The sequence below is a fragment of the Microtus oregoni genome, unplaced genomic scaffold (genome assembly GCF_018167655.1).
Source record: "Microtus oregoni isolate MIOR12 unplaced genomic scaffold, Mior012 000050F_ref0000143, whole genome shotgun sequence".
In the NCBI taxonomy this organism is placed as follows: domain Eukaryota; kingdom Metazoa; phylum Chordata; class Mammalia; order Rodentia; family Cricetidae; genus Microtus; species Microtus oregoni.
In genome coordinates this window covers 13,914,937-13,930,842 of record NW_024543256.1, presented here as the reverse complement: position 1 = coordinate 13,930,842, position 15,906 = coordinate 13,914,937, and the positions used below count along the sequence as shown (strand labels likewise).

General features: G+C 38.4%; 1 protein-coding gene across 1 annotated transcript in view; it reads left to right on the top strand.

Annotated features, from left to right (window-relative positions):
• Window positions 1–15,906, top strand: part of LOC121437159 (RNA-binding protein 41-like) — a 52,594-nt gene that overhangs the window by 1,074 nt on the left and 35,614 nt on the right. The window contains exons 2-6 of the mRNA XM_041637004.1: window positions 2,325–2,441; window positions 3,277–3,469; window positions 4,026–4,230; window positions 5,899–5,970; window positions 6,793–6,827. Coding sequence (XP_041492938.1) covers window positions 2,325–2,441; window positions 3,277–3,469; window positions 4,026–4,230; window positions 5,899–5,970; window positions 6,793–6,827 — 622 coding nt within the window. The remainder of the gene's footprint in view (window positions 1–2,324; window positions 2,442–3,276; window positions 3,470–4,025; window positions 4,231–5,898; window positions 5,971–6,792; window positions 6,828–15,906) is intronic.

The following is a 15,906-nucleotide window of genomic DNA, read 5'->3' as shown; positions in this document are numbered from 1 at the left end:
GCCTCGAACTCACAGAGATTCACACCTGCCTCTGCCTCCTGAGTACTGGAATTAAAGGTGTGCTCCACCACTGCCAAACACTCCCTTGCCTGTTTTTGTTTTGTTTCTTGATATATTTACCACATATGAGTTTAATCCCTGAACAAAATATTCCTAGTTTCATCTGGTTTTATTTAGCCTTATATAAATGGGAACATACTGCCTTTCTTTTTCTGTAGCAAGCTTTTTTTAAAACAGTATTTTTCTATAGATTTATATGTGTTGATATGCTTATTCATTTTTAAAAATTAAATTTAGCAATAACTTTGGGATTCAACGTAATAAAGATAGAAAGGCTTAAAGAGTTTTTTTTTTTTAAGCGTTAGTGCCAAAGTAAGTTATTCTAGAGTTTTTAAATATAGGTCCAGGTCATTATAGGAATCATAATTACATGGATTTTCCTATGTTTTATTATAAACCCTGGAAGACAATGTCCATTTCATAAGAAACGTAATATTTATGTTTTGTAAGAAATGTAGTATTTGTTTTTCTCATGGATTTGACACATTTTGTGTTTGTTTTTGTCTAGTCTGTGATTACATGTTAAATGTTTGTGTTATTTCTTGATACTCGAGGAAGAATTTTCAGTTGCTTGAGACTGGCTCACAGCCATGATCCACTTTTCTCCAAAGGAGTGTCTGGGCTAGAAAGTTATTAAGACACTCTTTGTATTTTCTGCTCTTCCTTCAGAAGTTCTTCTCCAATGCCTTCAGGTCTTGTGGACACAGGTGGCTTAAGAGTTCTCTATGAGCCGGTGGTGGTGGTGGTGGCGCACACCTTTAATCCCAGCACTCAGGGAAGCAGAGGCAGGCGGATCTCTGAGTTCGAGTTAGTTCCAGGACAGCCAAAGATACACAGAGAAACCTTGTCTGGGGGAAAAAAAAACCCTGTCTGTATGTTCAACCTCAGACTGTCCTGCCTGTAGCCAGCCGTTTTTGTTGTTCCCTCAGACTCCGTGTCTTGGAAGTGTACTTCATGCCGCATTTCAGAGTCGTAAGATTTGGACAACTCAGTATAGGTATTTATGACACTGATTTTCCCTGTCCTAGGTGTTTATTTCGTCTGGAGCTCTTTTCCTTTATTGCTACCCACATTCTGTCAAACTGTAGCAACAGTTTGAAATTTGTACCGTACCAAGAGTTTGAAATTTGAGTGTTATTATTTATTATTTATTGATTTGTTCTACTTTCTTTTACCATCATCCCCCAGAAGATTTCTCTCTTGTTATCCCTCCTTTATATTTCTGCTATTAGTGCTCTAGTCTGGAACTTCATTGCCTTTTACCTCAACAGTTTCCTAACTAGTTATTCTAGTTTACCTTCCAGTTTATATGGCCTAAAACACTGCTTACTCTTTGACACCTATTGCCATGATAAATTGCTTTCTAATACCCATGTGCTCAGGTCTGGCCCAGAATCCCTAGTTCAGTAGTTCAAAGCCTCAATTCCATTATGCCACAGTATGTGTTTTTGTCTTTTCATATTTGACTTCCCATTTCACCTTTTCTTTGTCACACCTTGTCTTTCTAGCACCAATTTAAGAATACCTTTCTGAAATCTTCTCTGCCATTTTAGCTCCCATTTATCCCTTTCTTCTGCAAACCTTTACTCATTTGGGCATGTTTCTCTATCATTGTTTATTCGGCTTCCTTTCCTTTATAGGCACGTGTACACAGCACAAGAGTATGTATATCTTCTCCCTAAATATATTAGAATTCCCTCGATCAAAACTATGCTTGGAATAGCTTGTCTTAGTTAAGTTTTCTATGCTGTGACACAATGCCTTGAGCAAAAGCAACTTGGGGAGGAAAGGGTTCATTCCAGCTGACAGATCTCAGACCACCTATCCAGGGCTGACACCACACACCGTGTGGCCCTCACGTGTCAATTATCATTCAAGAACATACACCATAGGCTTTGCCTATAGGCCAGTTTGGTGGGGGCATTCTCTCAAGTGAGGCTCCCTCTTCCAAAATGACTCTGGCTTGTGTTATTTGACATAAAACGAGCCAGTACAAGTAGCTAGTACAATACATGTTGTGTACATAGGCATTTAGTAAATGTTTGTGTAATGAATATTCAGGGTGGTGGAACAGTGAAAAAATATCTTTAAACAAAGGGATCACTGATAGGTAATAGAGATGAAGAGAATATATTTCGGATTACATGTCTCTTCTACTTTCCGTGTGTGTGTATGTGTGTGTGTGTGCACATGCGCGCGTGTGCGTGTGTGCGTGTGTGTGTGTGTGTGTGTGTGTGTGTGTGTGTGTTTCACATCTGCTCCAGGATAAATAGCTGTGTGAAGAATGAAGAGCATGTCCTGGAGGAGTTGGAAACAGAAGGTGAGAGGCAGCTGAAGAGCCTCCTTCAACATCAACTTGATACCTCTGTCTCCATTCAAGAGTGAGTATCGATTTGTAAACAGGGCAGTTATAATAGACCATCACCTGTAGGTTATACATCAGTCTTAAAGCCTGGTGGGAGCCCTCCACTCTCACACAGACTCTTTCTTAGGAAGACCTATTTATACAGGTCAGATTTTACTTTTTTCCCTTTTTGTAGGAAGCTTCCTGTATCTTCCTCAGCCAGGACCAAGTACTTTTACTGTGTCCTAGTATAATATCCTGTATTTCCCCTAACATGGTATATATAATTCTATATGGTCATTTCCTATTTAGTTGCCTCCCTTATGCTGTTCTTTATATAGGTGGCTGTTCTTTTGATATTTTTTTTAATAGAGGATTTATTTTGTTTGTGTGGGGGGATGTTGGGGGAGTTAACGTGAACCATGTGTGCCATTGCCTGCAGAGGCCAGAGGGTTTTCATTCCTCTAGAACTAGAGTTGGAGGTGGTTGTGAGCTGCCATGTGGGTGCTGGGAACTGGCCCAGATCCTCTACAAGAGCAATAAGAGCTCTTAATTTTTTTCCTATCTCTCTAGCCCCATTATTTTTGTTTTCTTTTTACTGTTATCTCTCAGTACAGAACACAGCATGCAGTGCATAGGGGGAACTCAGTAAACGTTAATTTAGTCATTTATTAGTCTTAGATATTTGGGGACTATTCATGGAACTCCATTCTGTTACCATGGTGCTTCACCTTGGCAAAAGAATGTAAGAGAGACTTGCCTATGAGCTTCACTGGGCCTATAATAATAGGCGGCCTCATCATAATATGTAATGTGGTTACTGTGAATTGTAACCACAAGATGGTCTTATTCTCTTCTTCTGTGTTTTGCAGATGTGTCTCTAAGAAAGAGAGCTTTGCCCCGGGTACCATGTACAAGCCCTTTGGGAAGGAAGTAGCCGGGACAATGACTTTATCCCAGTTCCAGACACTACATGAAAAAGACCAGGAAACCACTTCTCTCAGGGAACTAGGGCTCAATGAAACAGAAATACTGATCTGGAAAAGTCATGTTTCAGGTGAAAAGGTAAAAAAGCTGTTTTCTTAAAAGGATGTATTTATTTTCATTTATGTATGTGTGTGCCTGTGTTGATAAAATTCCTTCCCTACAGGAGCTTTAAAGCTAGGACAAGGGCTACTTCCAGGAGTGTGGGCACTCTTGCAATGAGCTGTGCCTGGGAAGTCTTACCCAGCACCAGTGAGGGCTTTCTTATAGCTTTACAAGCCTCTCTCTAGAGAACAATCTCATGCCCAACTCTGTGCCTCTATGCTGGGGTATGGAAACCACCGACCAGTCCTGTTGGGGTGATCATTTGCAAGTGGGCACAGCTGAACTCCCCAGCATGTGCTCACTTTTTTGTGTTTGAGAACATTTATGTTCTTAGTTTTTATGAAACCATGTGTTAGTCTGAATCTTTTGTTTTTAAGGTAGAAACAACGGCTAAAGAGAAGTTGTTGGCTAACCTTTAACTAAAACTTACATAAACACTTCCAATTTCTGGGCCTTTCTCATCTTCTTAAGTGAGGGCTCAGTTTTACTTTTGTTCTTTATGATACAAAGCATCTAATTTTCCTGGTTTCAGAGGACAAAGCTGAGGGCCACCCCTGAAGCAATACAGAAATGGCTTCAAGATATTGAAGAAAGGATCTCAGAGCGCCAGCGCATCCTTTGCCTGCCACAGAGGTTTTCAAAGAGCAAACAACTGACCAGGCGAGAAATGGAAATTGAAAAGTCTTTATTTCAGGGAACTGATCGTCACTCCTTCCTTAAGGCTCTTTATTACCAAGGTATGGGATCCTCACTGCTTCTGAAGTGTTCTTTAGCTGAAAGAAAGATTTAACGTCAGGGCATTAGATATGGGGAATTAGTGAAAGACAAGATGTTACTACTCCTGAGAAATATAGAGTCCCATGAGCGACACAAGTATATATATAGTTACTTGCATGACACCATTGAAAGTGTTATAAAGAGTTGAATCAAACGCCAAGGTGGCATAGAACACGAAGCATCCGAATCTAATTGGGGGAGTCAGCAGTTGACATTTGTACTATCTTAACAGAGCAACAGGCATTCTTTTGACTGTAAAGGGAAAAGGACATTACAGCTACTGGATGGATAGGAGTCATACTGTGAAAGGACCTGGTATATGTGGGGAACCGTGAGAAGTTCAGTTTGCCAGCAAAATAGGGTATGGCAGGGAATAATGTCAGACACATGAAGGGGAAATAAAGTGCGATTGTGATGGGTCTTTAGACTAGACTGTAAAGTAATGCAAAATATATACATAAACAGTATGTATCTTAGCCAGAAAGAATTCGTGTAGCAGTTAAGTTTACTCGGCATGGTAGAAGGTTCACAGAAAGGGTTTAAGAAATGGTTCCTAGTCTTGTACTAATTGGCATGGAGATGCACACATGTACCCTTTAGCAGTAATGTTAGATATATTGGCTCAGTGCCACAGAAGTTCAGAGTTGTATTGGTATGACTGAAGAAGGCCTCAGAAGAGGTAAGATTGAAATACTCTTAACCCTATCTAGTGGACAGGAGAGGGAGTAGCATTTCAGTTGCAGTGATTGGTATGAACATTGTTAATTGGGGGCATTTTTTAAGAGATCAGCTTGAAAAGGTAGCTCAGAATTCTTGACTCTTATTTGCTTGATAATACAGAGACATGTGGAGTTTGTTCAGTTAGTGCATTTGAATATAGTAAGATAATAAAAGCTCTTTTTGGAAATGATAAATGTAGTCGCCGAGAAAGAATTAGAAAGAGGAAAGAAAGAATGGCATTAAAGTTACTGAGTTATCAGCATCTGGACTGGGACGATGACAGTGGAACTGGAGAGGTGGATTTGTATGTGAGTGATATGACATGAAGAATTGATACTGAGAATGAAGTAGAGAGGAATATGGAGAGATAATGCAGATATTTCAGAGGTGTGTGACTTAACAGTACAAAAAATTAAGTCTGAAGACGGGTAATGTGTTTCATTTAAACAGACTGAATTTGTGAAGATGGTGGGATTAGTATATGCAGATATTGATGCAGAAATGAAGCAATGAAGCCTAGGAGAGAAATCCGAACTGTGTCTGTATGTTAAGGTCATGTGAGTGATTGAATGGTGATAAAGATAAGCTATACAGTTGCCAGGACAGTGGTAAGGGAGAAAGGAACAGATGAACAGCTTTCTGTGGAGAGATACCATGGCTTACTGAGTGTGAACATAGGCTCTGGAAGCAGACTGTCTGGGAAAAACCTGGCTCCCCCACTTACTGTGAAATGCTGATCACATTACCTTTCTACACTTTAGCTCTTTCTCTGTGATGTGGAGTTGTTAGGAAGTTTAAGTGAGGTAATACATGGAAATCAGAGCAGTACCTACTATTGGGGTGGGGGATGGGTGTATGTCTCTGTTCTGTTTCCTATCTTTGAAACTCCTTGCTTTAAACCTTCACAGCATACCACAAAAAGACAAGTGCAGACAAGTACATGACCTCAATGAAGAGGAAGATAAAATTAGGCACAAAAGGCAAGTCGAGAGTTTTCTTACAGTGTTAGATTTAGGAATGTAAACTAGGGTTCCAGATTCTAACTTGAGCACTTATTTAATTACATATTCACTATATATGTTTCCAGGAAATGAACTAGAGAGAGCATATTGTCCTGATATGAAATATTAAAGTGCAGTTAGAAGTTGTCAAGATTTTACATTTAGTTTTGTTTTTACTTCTCTAGCTTTACTGTACCAGACCTACATTGTCCTAGCTGAATTTTAGATCCCATTGCACAAATAATTCTGAATATCATTAATCAGTAAAACTGTTGATGATGGTGATGATTATATCATAACTAGCATTTTGAAATGAAATTACAGTAAAATTGCATGGGGCCTTTTTTGGTGTACAATTCTGTGGATTGTAAATCATGTAGATTTCATGTATCCACCACCACAATCAAGAGAGGGAGCAGCTCCATTACTCAGGCAAACTCTCATACTCTTCCCCCTTTAGACTCACTCCATCGCTCCCCCCAAGTTCCTGGCAATCACGTATCTTCATTACTTTTGCTTCGTCTTTTAGAGATTGTCATATTAATGGAATCATGCAGTGTGTAATCTTGTGAGACTGGCTTCTTTCACTCAGCATAATGCTTTTGAGACTCATCTAAATTGTTGTTCATATCAATAACTCATTCATTTTTGTGGAGTCCCATTTCATTGTATGGATATTCCATATCCATTCACATATTGAAGTGGATTTGGGTTTTTCCAGGTTATGGTCTTTATGAATGATATTGATATTAACATTCTTGTGCAGGTTTTTGTGTGAACATAAGTTTTTATTTCTCTAAGGTAAATATCTAGAAGTGGGATTACTGGGTCATATGGTAAGTGCACATTTAACTTTATATGAAACTGCCAAACCATTTTCCATTCCCACCAATGGTGTATGAAAGTTGACTTGCTCTACATCTTTGTCAGCATTTGGTATTGTCAGTATTTATTGTGATTGTTCTGAGAGGTGTGAAGTGATGCCTCCCTGTTGTTTTAATGTGCCTTTTCTTAATGGCTAATGATGCTGAGCATCTCTCTGTGTGCTTTTTTGCCTTCATTATATCCTATTTGCTAAAGTTTCTGTTCACATCTTTGCCATTTTGTCATTGGATTGCTTTTCCTTCCTAATGACTTTTGAGATTTCTTTATATGTGCTAACACAATCCTCCATCAGATGTATGCTTTACAAATACTTTTCACAGTCTGGAGCTTGTTGTTTCATTCTCTTAGCAGTATGTTTTTAATTGTGCTAAATTTTTTTTATTGCGAAAAGAAGAAAAAAAACATAAACAAAAAACAAGTTTCCACCTCCTCCCAGCCTCCCATTTCCCTTCCCCTCCTCCCACCCTTCTCCCCCTCCTCCCACCCTTCTCCCCCTCCTCCCACCCTTCTCCCCCTCCCCCCACTCCTCTCCCCCTCCCTCTCCAATTGTGCTAAAATTTATATAACAAAGTTTATTATTTTAACCATTTTTAAGTATTTACTTCTGTGGTGTTAAAATTCATATTCTGTAACTATAACCTCTACCCATCTCTAGAGCTTTTTAAGTTATACACATTAAAAGCTATTTCCTCTACCTCCTACCTTCTGCTTTCTAGCAACCTCCATTCTTGTTTTTGTGGATTTGAGTACCCTGTGTACCACTTGTAAATAAAATCATGCAATATTTATCTTTTACACGATTGGATTATTTTACTTAGCATAAATGTTTTGTTGCTGTTTCATATAGTAGCATGTGTCAGAATTGCATTCCTTTTTTAAGGCTGCATAATATTCCATTGTATATACATACTGCTTTGTTTAATCAATTCATTTGTCAGTGGATACTTCAATTGTTTCCATAGTGTAGTTACTGTGAATAATGCTGGTGTGAACATTGGTGTACAAATGTTTGATATCTGCTTTTAGTTCTTGGAGTACATACACAGAAGTGGAATTGCTGGATCTTACAATAATTTTATGTTTAATTTTTTGATGAACCTCTCTACTGTTCTCTATATAGATTGTCATTTTGCATTCCTACCGACAATGCATAAAAGTTCCAATTTTTCTAAATTCTCACGAACACATGTTATTTTTTGGGTTTTCTCTTTTTGGATAATTGCTACTTTAAAGGGCATGATGTATGTCGTTATAGTTTTTATTTGCATTTCCCTAATAAGTGCTACTGTGTAGTTTTTCATTATACCGTTTGGCTTTGTGTCTTCTATAAAGACATCCATTCAAGTATCTAGGTATTAATCACTTCTCAGATACATGACTTGTAAATATTTTCTCTTGTTCTGTGTTTGCTTTTTATTCTTCTTGTTATCCTTTAATGCATGGTGTTTTCTCATTTTTCTTCTTTTGTCTATGCCTCTTTTAGTATATCTAAGAAGTCATTGCCAAATCCAGTATTACAAAGCGTTTCCTCTATGTTTCCTTCTGAGCTATTATCAATTTTTCACTCTTTAGGTCTTTGATCCATTTTGAGTTAATTTTTACCTATGGCTTAAGATAAGGATCCTGTCACTTGTTGCTATTCAGTTCCCCAGGACTGTTCTTTTTGAAGATTGTTCTTTCTGCACTGAATGATCTTATTGCTTTCTTCAGAGATCATTTACCATATGGATTAGAATTTATTTCTGGGTTCTTGGTGGTATATGTGTCTGACTTTATGCCAGTAGCATGCTGTTGTTTTGTTTTGACACTTGATATCTCTTTTGTAGCCCTGGCTGTCTAGAACTCATTCTGTAGCCAAGCTGGCCTCAAGTTCACAGAGATCTGCCTGTCTCTACTTCTAGAGTGCTGGGATTAAAGGTGTGCACCACCACACCTGGAATGTAGCATGGTCTTTTAATTTTTGTAGTAAGTTTTGAAATCAGGAAGTAATAATATGTAATACTTAAGGTATTTTTTCACATTTTCTTCATTATTTTGGTGGTCCCTTGAGATTCCATGTGTATTTTAGAGTAGAATGTTTTATTTCTACAAAATCACATCATTGACCCTTTGGTAGTGAATGAATTGAGTCTGTAGAGAGCTCTGGCTAGTGAGGTTTTTCTTAACAGTATTAAGTCTTCTAAATGGTCATGAGTGCTTACCTGCTCTTTGTTTCTTTTTTATATTTTTGGTTTCAACTGCATCTTCTAGCTTTCATTATATTGGTCTCGCTCCTCAGAGAAAATGCTTTGAACTCTTGTTGAGTTTCTTAGTTGTGTGTGCAGATGGATCTGTATAAGAATTAAGAACTCTGCCTAGTATCTGTTGATGTAAAAGACCTTCTCTGGTATTTTCTTCTTGTGGTTTTATAGTTACACATTTTATACTTAGACCTGTAATCCATTTTGACTTGATATTTTTATCATGAGCTCTAGATTGAGATTGACTTTTCTTCCTATAAATGTTTGAGCACAAGTTATTCAAAGGAGTCTCCCCTTTCCCACTTATTTACTGTCACATTCTTTTCAGAAATTATTTGCTCATATTTATGTGTTAACACTTAATAGTATAATAGCGGTGAAAGACTGAAATTTTGTCACCAAGAGAAAAAAAGTAAAGATATCCACTCACTACTTCTATTTTAAATGGAAAAAAGTAGAAAAATAATATCACTAAGACACAGGAAATTTATAAATATGCAAAAATATATCATTCTGCCAGATAATGACTGGATCAAAACTAAATCCCATTCCCTCTCAAATTCATGACTGTGTATGTATGTGTTTGTTTATATAGAAAAGCCGCTCAGTCCATTTAGTGTTACACAACATTTATATACAAACATGCATTAATTGATGTGTGTATGTTTGTATGCATGTTTAGATACAAAACCTGTCCAGTCTGTTTAGTGTTGCAAATGTTAGCGTGTCAGCCTGTGATTGTATCGTGCAGGTCTTATTTAGGCAACCATATTATTGAGACTTTATGGGTATAGCTTCTTATGGCTTTTTGATTGAGGTTTTTGGTTTGCTTATTTTAATGTATTAGGTTATTTTGATAAGATAGGATATATATCTATTATTTTATTCATTTATGGAATTAATTTTGTCTAGTATGTCATTTTAATTAACTTTTGATTCACCCTCCATTGGTGTGTGTGTGTGTGTGCATGTGTGCACGCACGCATGCTTTATTCCCTTCCTAATTATCTTTTTTTTTATTTTTTTACATACTTTGCATCCCAAAAGCAGTTTCCTCTACCTCCACTCCTCCCAGCCCCTCTCACTTTCACATCCCCTCCCCGAAAAGAAAACCAGCAGGCCTCCCAGGGATAGCAGCTGAACACATTATAACAAGTTACAATATGGCTCAGTGGTTAAGAGCACTGACTGCTGTGCCGGAAGTCCTGAGTTCAATTCCCAGCAACCACATGATGGCTCACACCCATCTATGAGATCTGGTGCCCAGAACACTATATACATAATAAATAGATTTAAAAAAAAAAGACTAGGCATAACCTCTCATATCAAGGCCGGATGAGGTGACCCAGTAGGACCCAGTAGGAGGAAAAGGGCCCCCAAGAGTAGGCAGAGGAGTCAGAGATAACCTCACTCCCACTGTTAGTTGTCCCACAAGAACACTAAGCTAAACAAACACAGCATATATGCAGTGGACTTAGTTCGGACCCATACAGGGTCTGTGTTTCTCACCTCAGTGTCTGTGAGCCCCTATGAGCCTTGCTTAGTTGATTCTGTGGGTCTTGTTCTCGTGCTGTCCTTAAGCCCCCTGGTTCCTATTCTTAGTGGGGTTCCCCTGGCTTCGCCTAGTGCTTGGCTGTGGGTCTCTGCATCTGTTCCCATCAGTTGTTAACAGTGCTTCTCTGATGACAATAGGGGAATATCATTAGGAATTAAGGATTACAGCTAACATCTTTGATTAGTTTACATTAATGAAAACTTAATTTTTAAAATGGTTTTATTTGTATTCTTTACATCCCTACTACAATTTCCTCTCCTTCCTCTCCCCCAGTCTCTCCTCCTCCCCTACCTCTCTTCTGCCATCCACGCTGCTGTTTAGAAAAGGGCGGGTCTCCCATGGATAGCAACCAAATACAGCATATCAAGTTGCTAATTAGCTTCTTTGGTCTCTGAATGATAGGTACCTCCCCTTGTATTAAGGCTGGACAAGGTAACCCAGTATGAGGAATAGGGTCCTAAAAGCTGGTAAAAGAGTCAGAGAGAGCTCCTGCTCCCACGGTTAGGGGTCCCACAGGAAGACCAAGCTACACAACTGTAACATATATATGTAAAGGGCCTAAGTCAGTCCCATGTAGGCTACCTGATTGTCAGTTTAGTCTCAGGAACCTTTAGGAACCCAGTTTAGTTGATTCTGTGGATTTTCTTGTGGTATCCTTGACCCTTCTGGCTCCTACAATCTTTCCCTGCTCTCTTCAGCAGGATTCCCCTACTTCCATCTATTGTTTGACTGTGGGTCTCGACATCTGTTTCCATCAGTTGCTGGATGAAGCCTCTTTGATGACGGTTGGGCTAGGCATCAATCTATGAGTATAGCAGAATATTGTTAGGCATTGTTACGGTGACATTTTTTTTCTCCAGTCGTGTTTGGTTCTTTCCTAGGTCTCCGGGCCATCCAGCCTCTGGGTCCTGATGCTCCAGGCAGTGTCAGGGGTGGGCTCTCTCTCTCGTGGCATGGGTCTCAGGCTGGACGAGTCATTGGTTGGCCACCCCCACAATTTCTGTGCCACCTATATTCCAGCACATCTTGTAGGCAGGACAAATTGTACATGAAGGTTATGTAGCTGGGTTGGTGTCTCAGTCCCTTCACTCGAAGTCTTTGTCTGGTCACAGGAGATGGCCAGTTCAGATTATGTATTCCCTATTGCTAGGAGTCTTAGCTGCGGTCACCCTAGTTGATTCCTGGAAGTTTCCGTTACAGTAGATTTCTACCTCACTTCGAAATGCCCCCCTTTCCAGTCATCTCTTCCAATATTCAATTCCTCATTCTCGTCACTTAATCACTCCTGTTCCCATCCCTACCCACATCCAGGTCACCCTCGAAATCTATTCTATTTCCCCTTCCCAGGGATATCCAAGCGTCCCCCCTTGGGCCCCTCTTGCTACTTAGCTTCTTTGGTCTCTGGATGATAGCATGCTTATCCTTTACTTTATGGCTAATATATACTTAGAAGTGAGTTCATATCATGTGTGACTTTCTGGGTCTGTGTTACATCACTCAGGATGATTTTTTTTTCTAATTCTATTCATTTGCCTGCAAATTTCCTGGTGTCACTGTTTTTAACAGCTGAGTAATATTTCATAATGTAAATGTACCACATTTTCTTTATTCATTCTTCAGTTGAGGAACATCTAGGTTGTTTCCAGGTTCTGGCTATTATGAATAAAGCTGCTATGATGATAGTTGATATAACTATGATCATATGACTATGATCATAGTCCTTGTGGTATGATTGAGCATTCTTTGGATATATGCCAAAGCTGGGTCTTAAGGTACATTGAGTCCCAACTTTCTGAAGAATCACCTAATTTCCATAGTGGCTGTATAAGTTTGTACTCGCACCAGCAATGGAGGAGTGTTCCCCCTTGCTCCATATCCTCACCGGCATGAGCTGTCATTTGTGTTTTTAATCTTAGCCATTTTACCAGGCTAAGATAGAATAAGATAAGATAGAATCTCAGAGTCATTTTGGTTTACATTTCCCTGATATTTCCCTGATGGCTAAGGATGTTAAAGATTTGTTTCTTAGCCATTTTAGTTTTCCTCTGTTGAGAATTCTCTGTACCCCATTTTAATTGGATTATTTGGTTTTTTGATGTCTAGTTTCTTAAGTTCTTTATATATTTTGGAAATTAGTCCTCTGTCAGATACTGGCTTGGTGAATATGTTTCCTATTCTGCAGGCTGCTATTTTGTCCTGTTGATGGTATCTTTTGCCTTACAGAAGATTTTCAGTTTCATGAGGTTCCATTTGCTAATTGTAATGTTGATCTTAGTGTCTGTGCTATTGGTGTCCTGGTCAGGAAGTTGTCTCCTGTGGCAATGTGTTCAAGGCTATTTTCCAGTTTCTCTTCTATCAGGTTCAGTGTATCTGGATTTATGTTGAGATCTTTGAGCCACTTGGACTTGTGTTTTGTGCAGGGTGATAGATATGGATCTATTTGCATTCTTCTCCATGCCAGCATCCAGTTAGACCAGCACCATTTGTTGAAGATGTGTTTTCTTCCACTGTATAATTTTGGCTTCTTTGTCAAAAATCAGGTGTTCATAGGTATGTGACTTTATGTCTGGGTCTTCGATTCGGTTCCATTCATCCATGTGTCTGTTTTATACCAATACCAAGCTGTTTTTTTTTTTTATTATGATAGCTCTGTAGTAGAGCTTGACATCAGGCATGGTGAGGCCTCCAGAAGGCCCATTATTGTACAGGATTGTTTTAATTATCCTGGGTTTTTTGTTTTTCCCATATGAAGTTGAGTATTGTTCTTTCAAGGTCTATAAAGAATTGTTGGGATTTTAATGGGGATTGTGTTGAATCTGTAGATTGATTTTAGTAAGATGGCCATTTCTACTATGTTAATCCTACTGATCCATGAGCATGGGAGATCTTTTCATCTTCTGATATCTACTCCAATTCCTTTCTTCAAAAACTTGAAGTTCTTGTAATATAGGTCTTTCACTTTCTTGGTTAGTGTTGCACCAAGATATTTTAAGGTAATTCGGGCTATTGTGAAGGGTGTTGTTTCCCTGATTTCTTCCTCCACCTGTTTATTGTTTGTATATATGAGGGCTACTGATTTTTTTTAGTTAATCTTGTATCCAGCCACTTTGTTGAAGGTGTTTATCAGCTGTAGGAGTTCCCTGGTAGAATATTGGAGGTTGTTTATGTATGCTACCATGTCATCTGCAACTAGTGAAAGTTTGACTTCTCTAATGGCAACTTAATTTTAACCATATCTAAAATATGGTATGTTTCTGTTCTCTTTCTTGCACCACTATCATGCAGATCACATCTGTATAGATTTTCAAGTGTAGTAGCAGTTTTGTAATTACTGTTCTATGTCAGATAGGATGAAAAGAAAATAATTGCATAGGAAAAGATACGTACCATGTTTTATGTTTACCTGTATAGTCCAATTTATGAGTGTTTTTTTGTCTGTGTACATCTAGTTACTATGCACTATTCATTTATTTTGGTCTAATTTTTCTCTTTTAAGGCAGATCTTTTGGTAATGAATTCTTTATCTGAGAATTTCTTCCATTGTTAATTATAATTTTTATAAGAACATTGTATTAGCATATATTAATTGTATAAAATACTGAGTTTCATTGTGACATTTTCTTTTATGCATATAGCATACTTTGATTATAGTCATTTCTTAGTTACTAGTTCTTCTATTTCCATCTCTGAAGAACAGTTTTGGTGGATGAAAACATTTGGTTCACAGCATTTTTCTTGCAGCACATTGAATATGCTATCTTATTGCCTCTGGCCTCTGTGGTGTCTGATAAGTCAGTTGTTAATTTTCCTTGGATCCCTTTCCATGATGAGTCTCTTTTCTTGAGTAACTGTTTTAAAGATTCATTCTTGGGCTGGAGAGATAGCTTAGTAATAAAATGCTTGCCATGTGAACTTGAGTTCAAGCCCCAGACAGAAGAAAGCTAAGCATTGTGGCATGTGTTTGCAGTTCCAGGGCTGGAGCAGTAATAGTAGGTGGAGTTCTGAGATGTACTGTGTAGGCAGCCTCGCCTTCTAGGAGAGCTTGAGGCCAGTGAGAGATCCTGTCTAAAAAGCTCCTGAGGAACAACAGTGTAGTTGTCCTGTGTCTTATACATGTATGCTCACTTATGTGTGTGTTCAACCTCCCCAACATGTGAGTACCCCCATGAATACATGCATGTACATATGCACAAGCACAGACACAAAGACATTTACGTTTTGCATTCCCCTTTGGCATCCCCTTTTGGATGTGTGTATCTAGTTGTATATTGAGTTTTTTTCTACTTTGATCCTGTTGAGCTTCTTTGATGTGTAGATTAATGTTTTTCATCAGTTTGGTGGTGTTATCAGAGTTGATTTCTTGAAATGTTTTTTTCTGCCCCCCCCCTTCAACTTCTAAGACTCCTGTGATCTGTATGTGCTATCCGAGAGGGCTGATCATCTGCTTCATCCTCTGAGACTTCTGTGATCTGTATGTGCTATCCGAGAGGGCTGATCATCTGCTTCATTCTCTGAGGCTGTTAAGTTTTCCTTGTCCTTATTTGTTTTACCTTCCCAGACTGGATTATTGTCCTCTGAGTAGATAGCGAGGTTATCTTCAAGTTTGTAGATTCTTTCTTGTGCTAACTCCAATCTGTTACTTTCTGCTAGTGAAGTATTCCTGTCAGTTACTTTACATGCAACTCCAGAATTCCTACGAGGGTCTTTATTTTCATATTGTCTGCTTACTTTTAGTTCGATTTTATCTGATGATCTGAGTTTTCCCTTCAGTTGTTTAAGGAACTTAGAATGACTGTTATAGATTTTTGTCTTGTTAACCTAACAAACATGCTTCTATTAATTTTCTCTTCCTGTGTATAAGCCATGCTTTCCCCCTTTCTTTATGATATGTTGTATTATTGTTGAAAATTGAAAATTTTAAATAGTATAATGTAATTTTTAAAATCAGTCCACCATCACCACTACCCCATGGATTTGTTGATGTCACTGTTTAGTAATTTTCCTTTGTATTTAATTCTAAAATTTATGTTTTCTCTGCTTTTTTAACAACAAAGTTGTTCTCTGATGATTGAAGATAATTTCTTTCTTTCTTTCTTTCTTTTTTTTTTTTTTTAGTTTTTCGAGACAGGATTTCTCTATAGCTTTGGGGCCTGTCCTGGAACTAGCTCTTGTAGACCAGACTGGCCTAGAACTCACAGAGATCCGCCTGCCTCTGCCTCCCAAGTGCTGGGATTA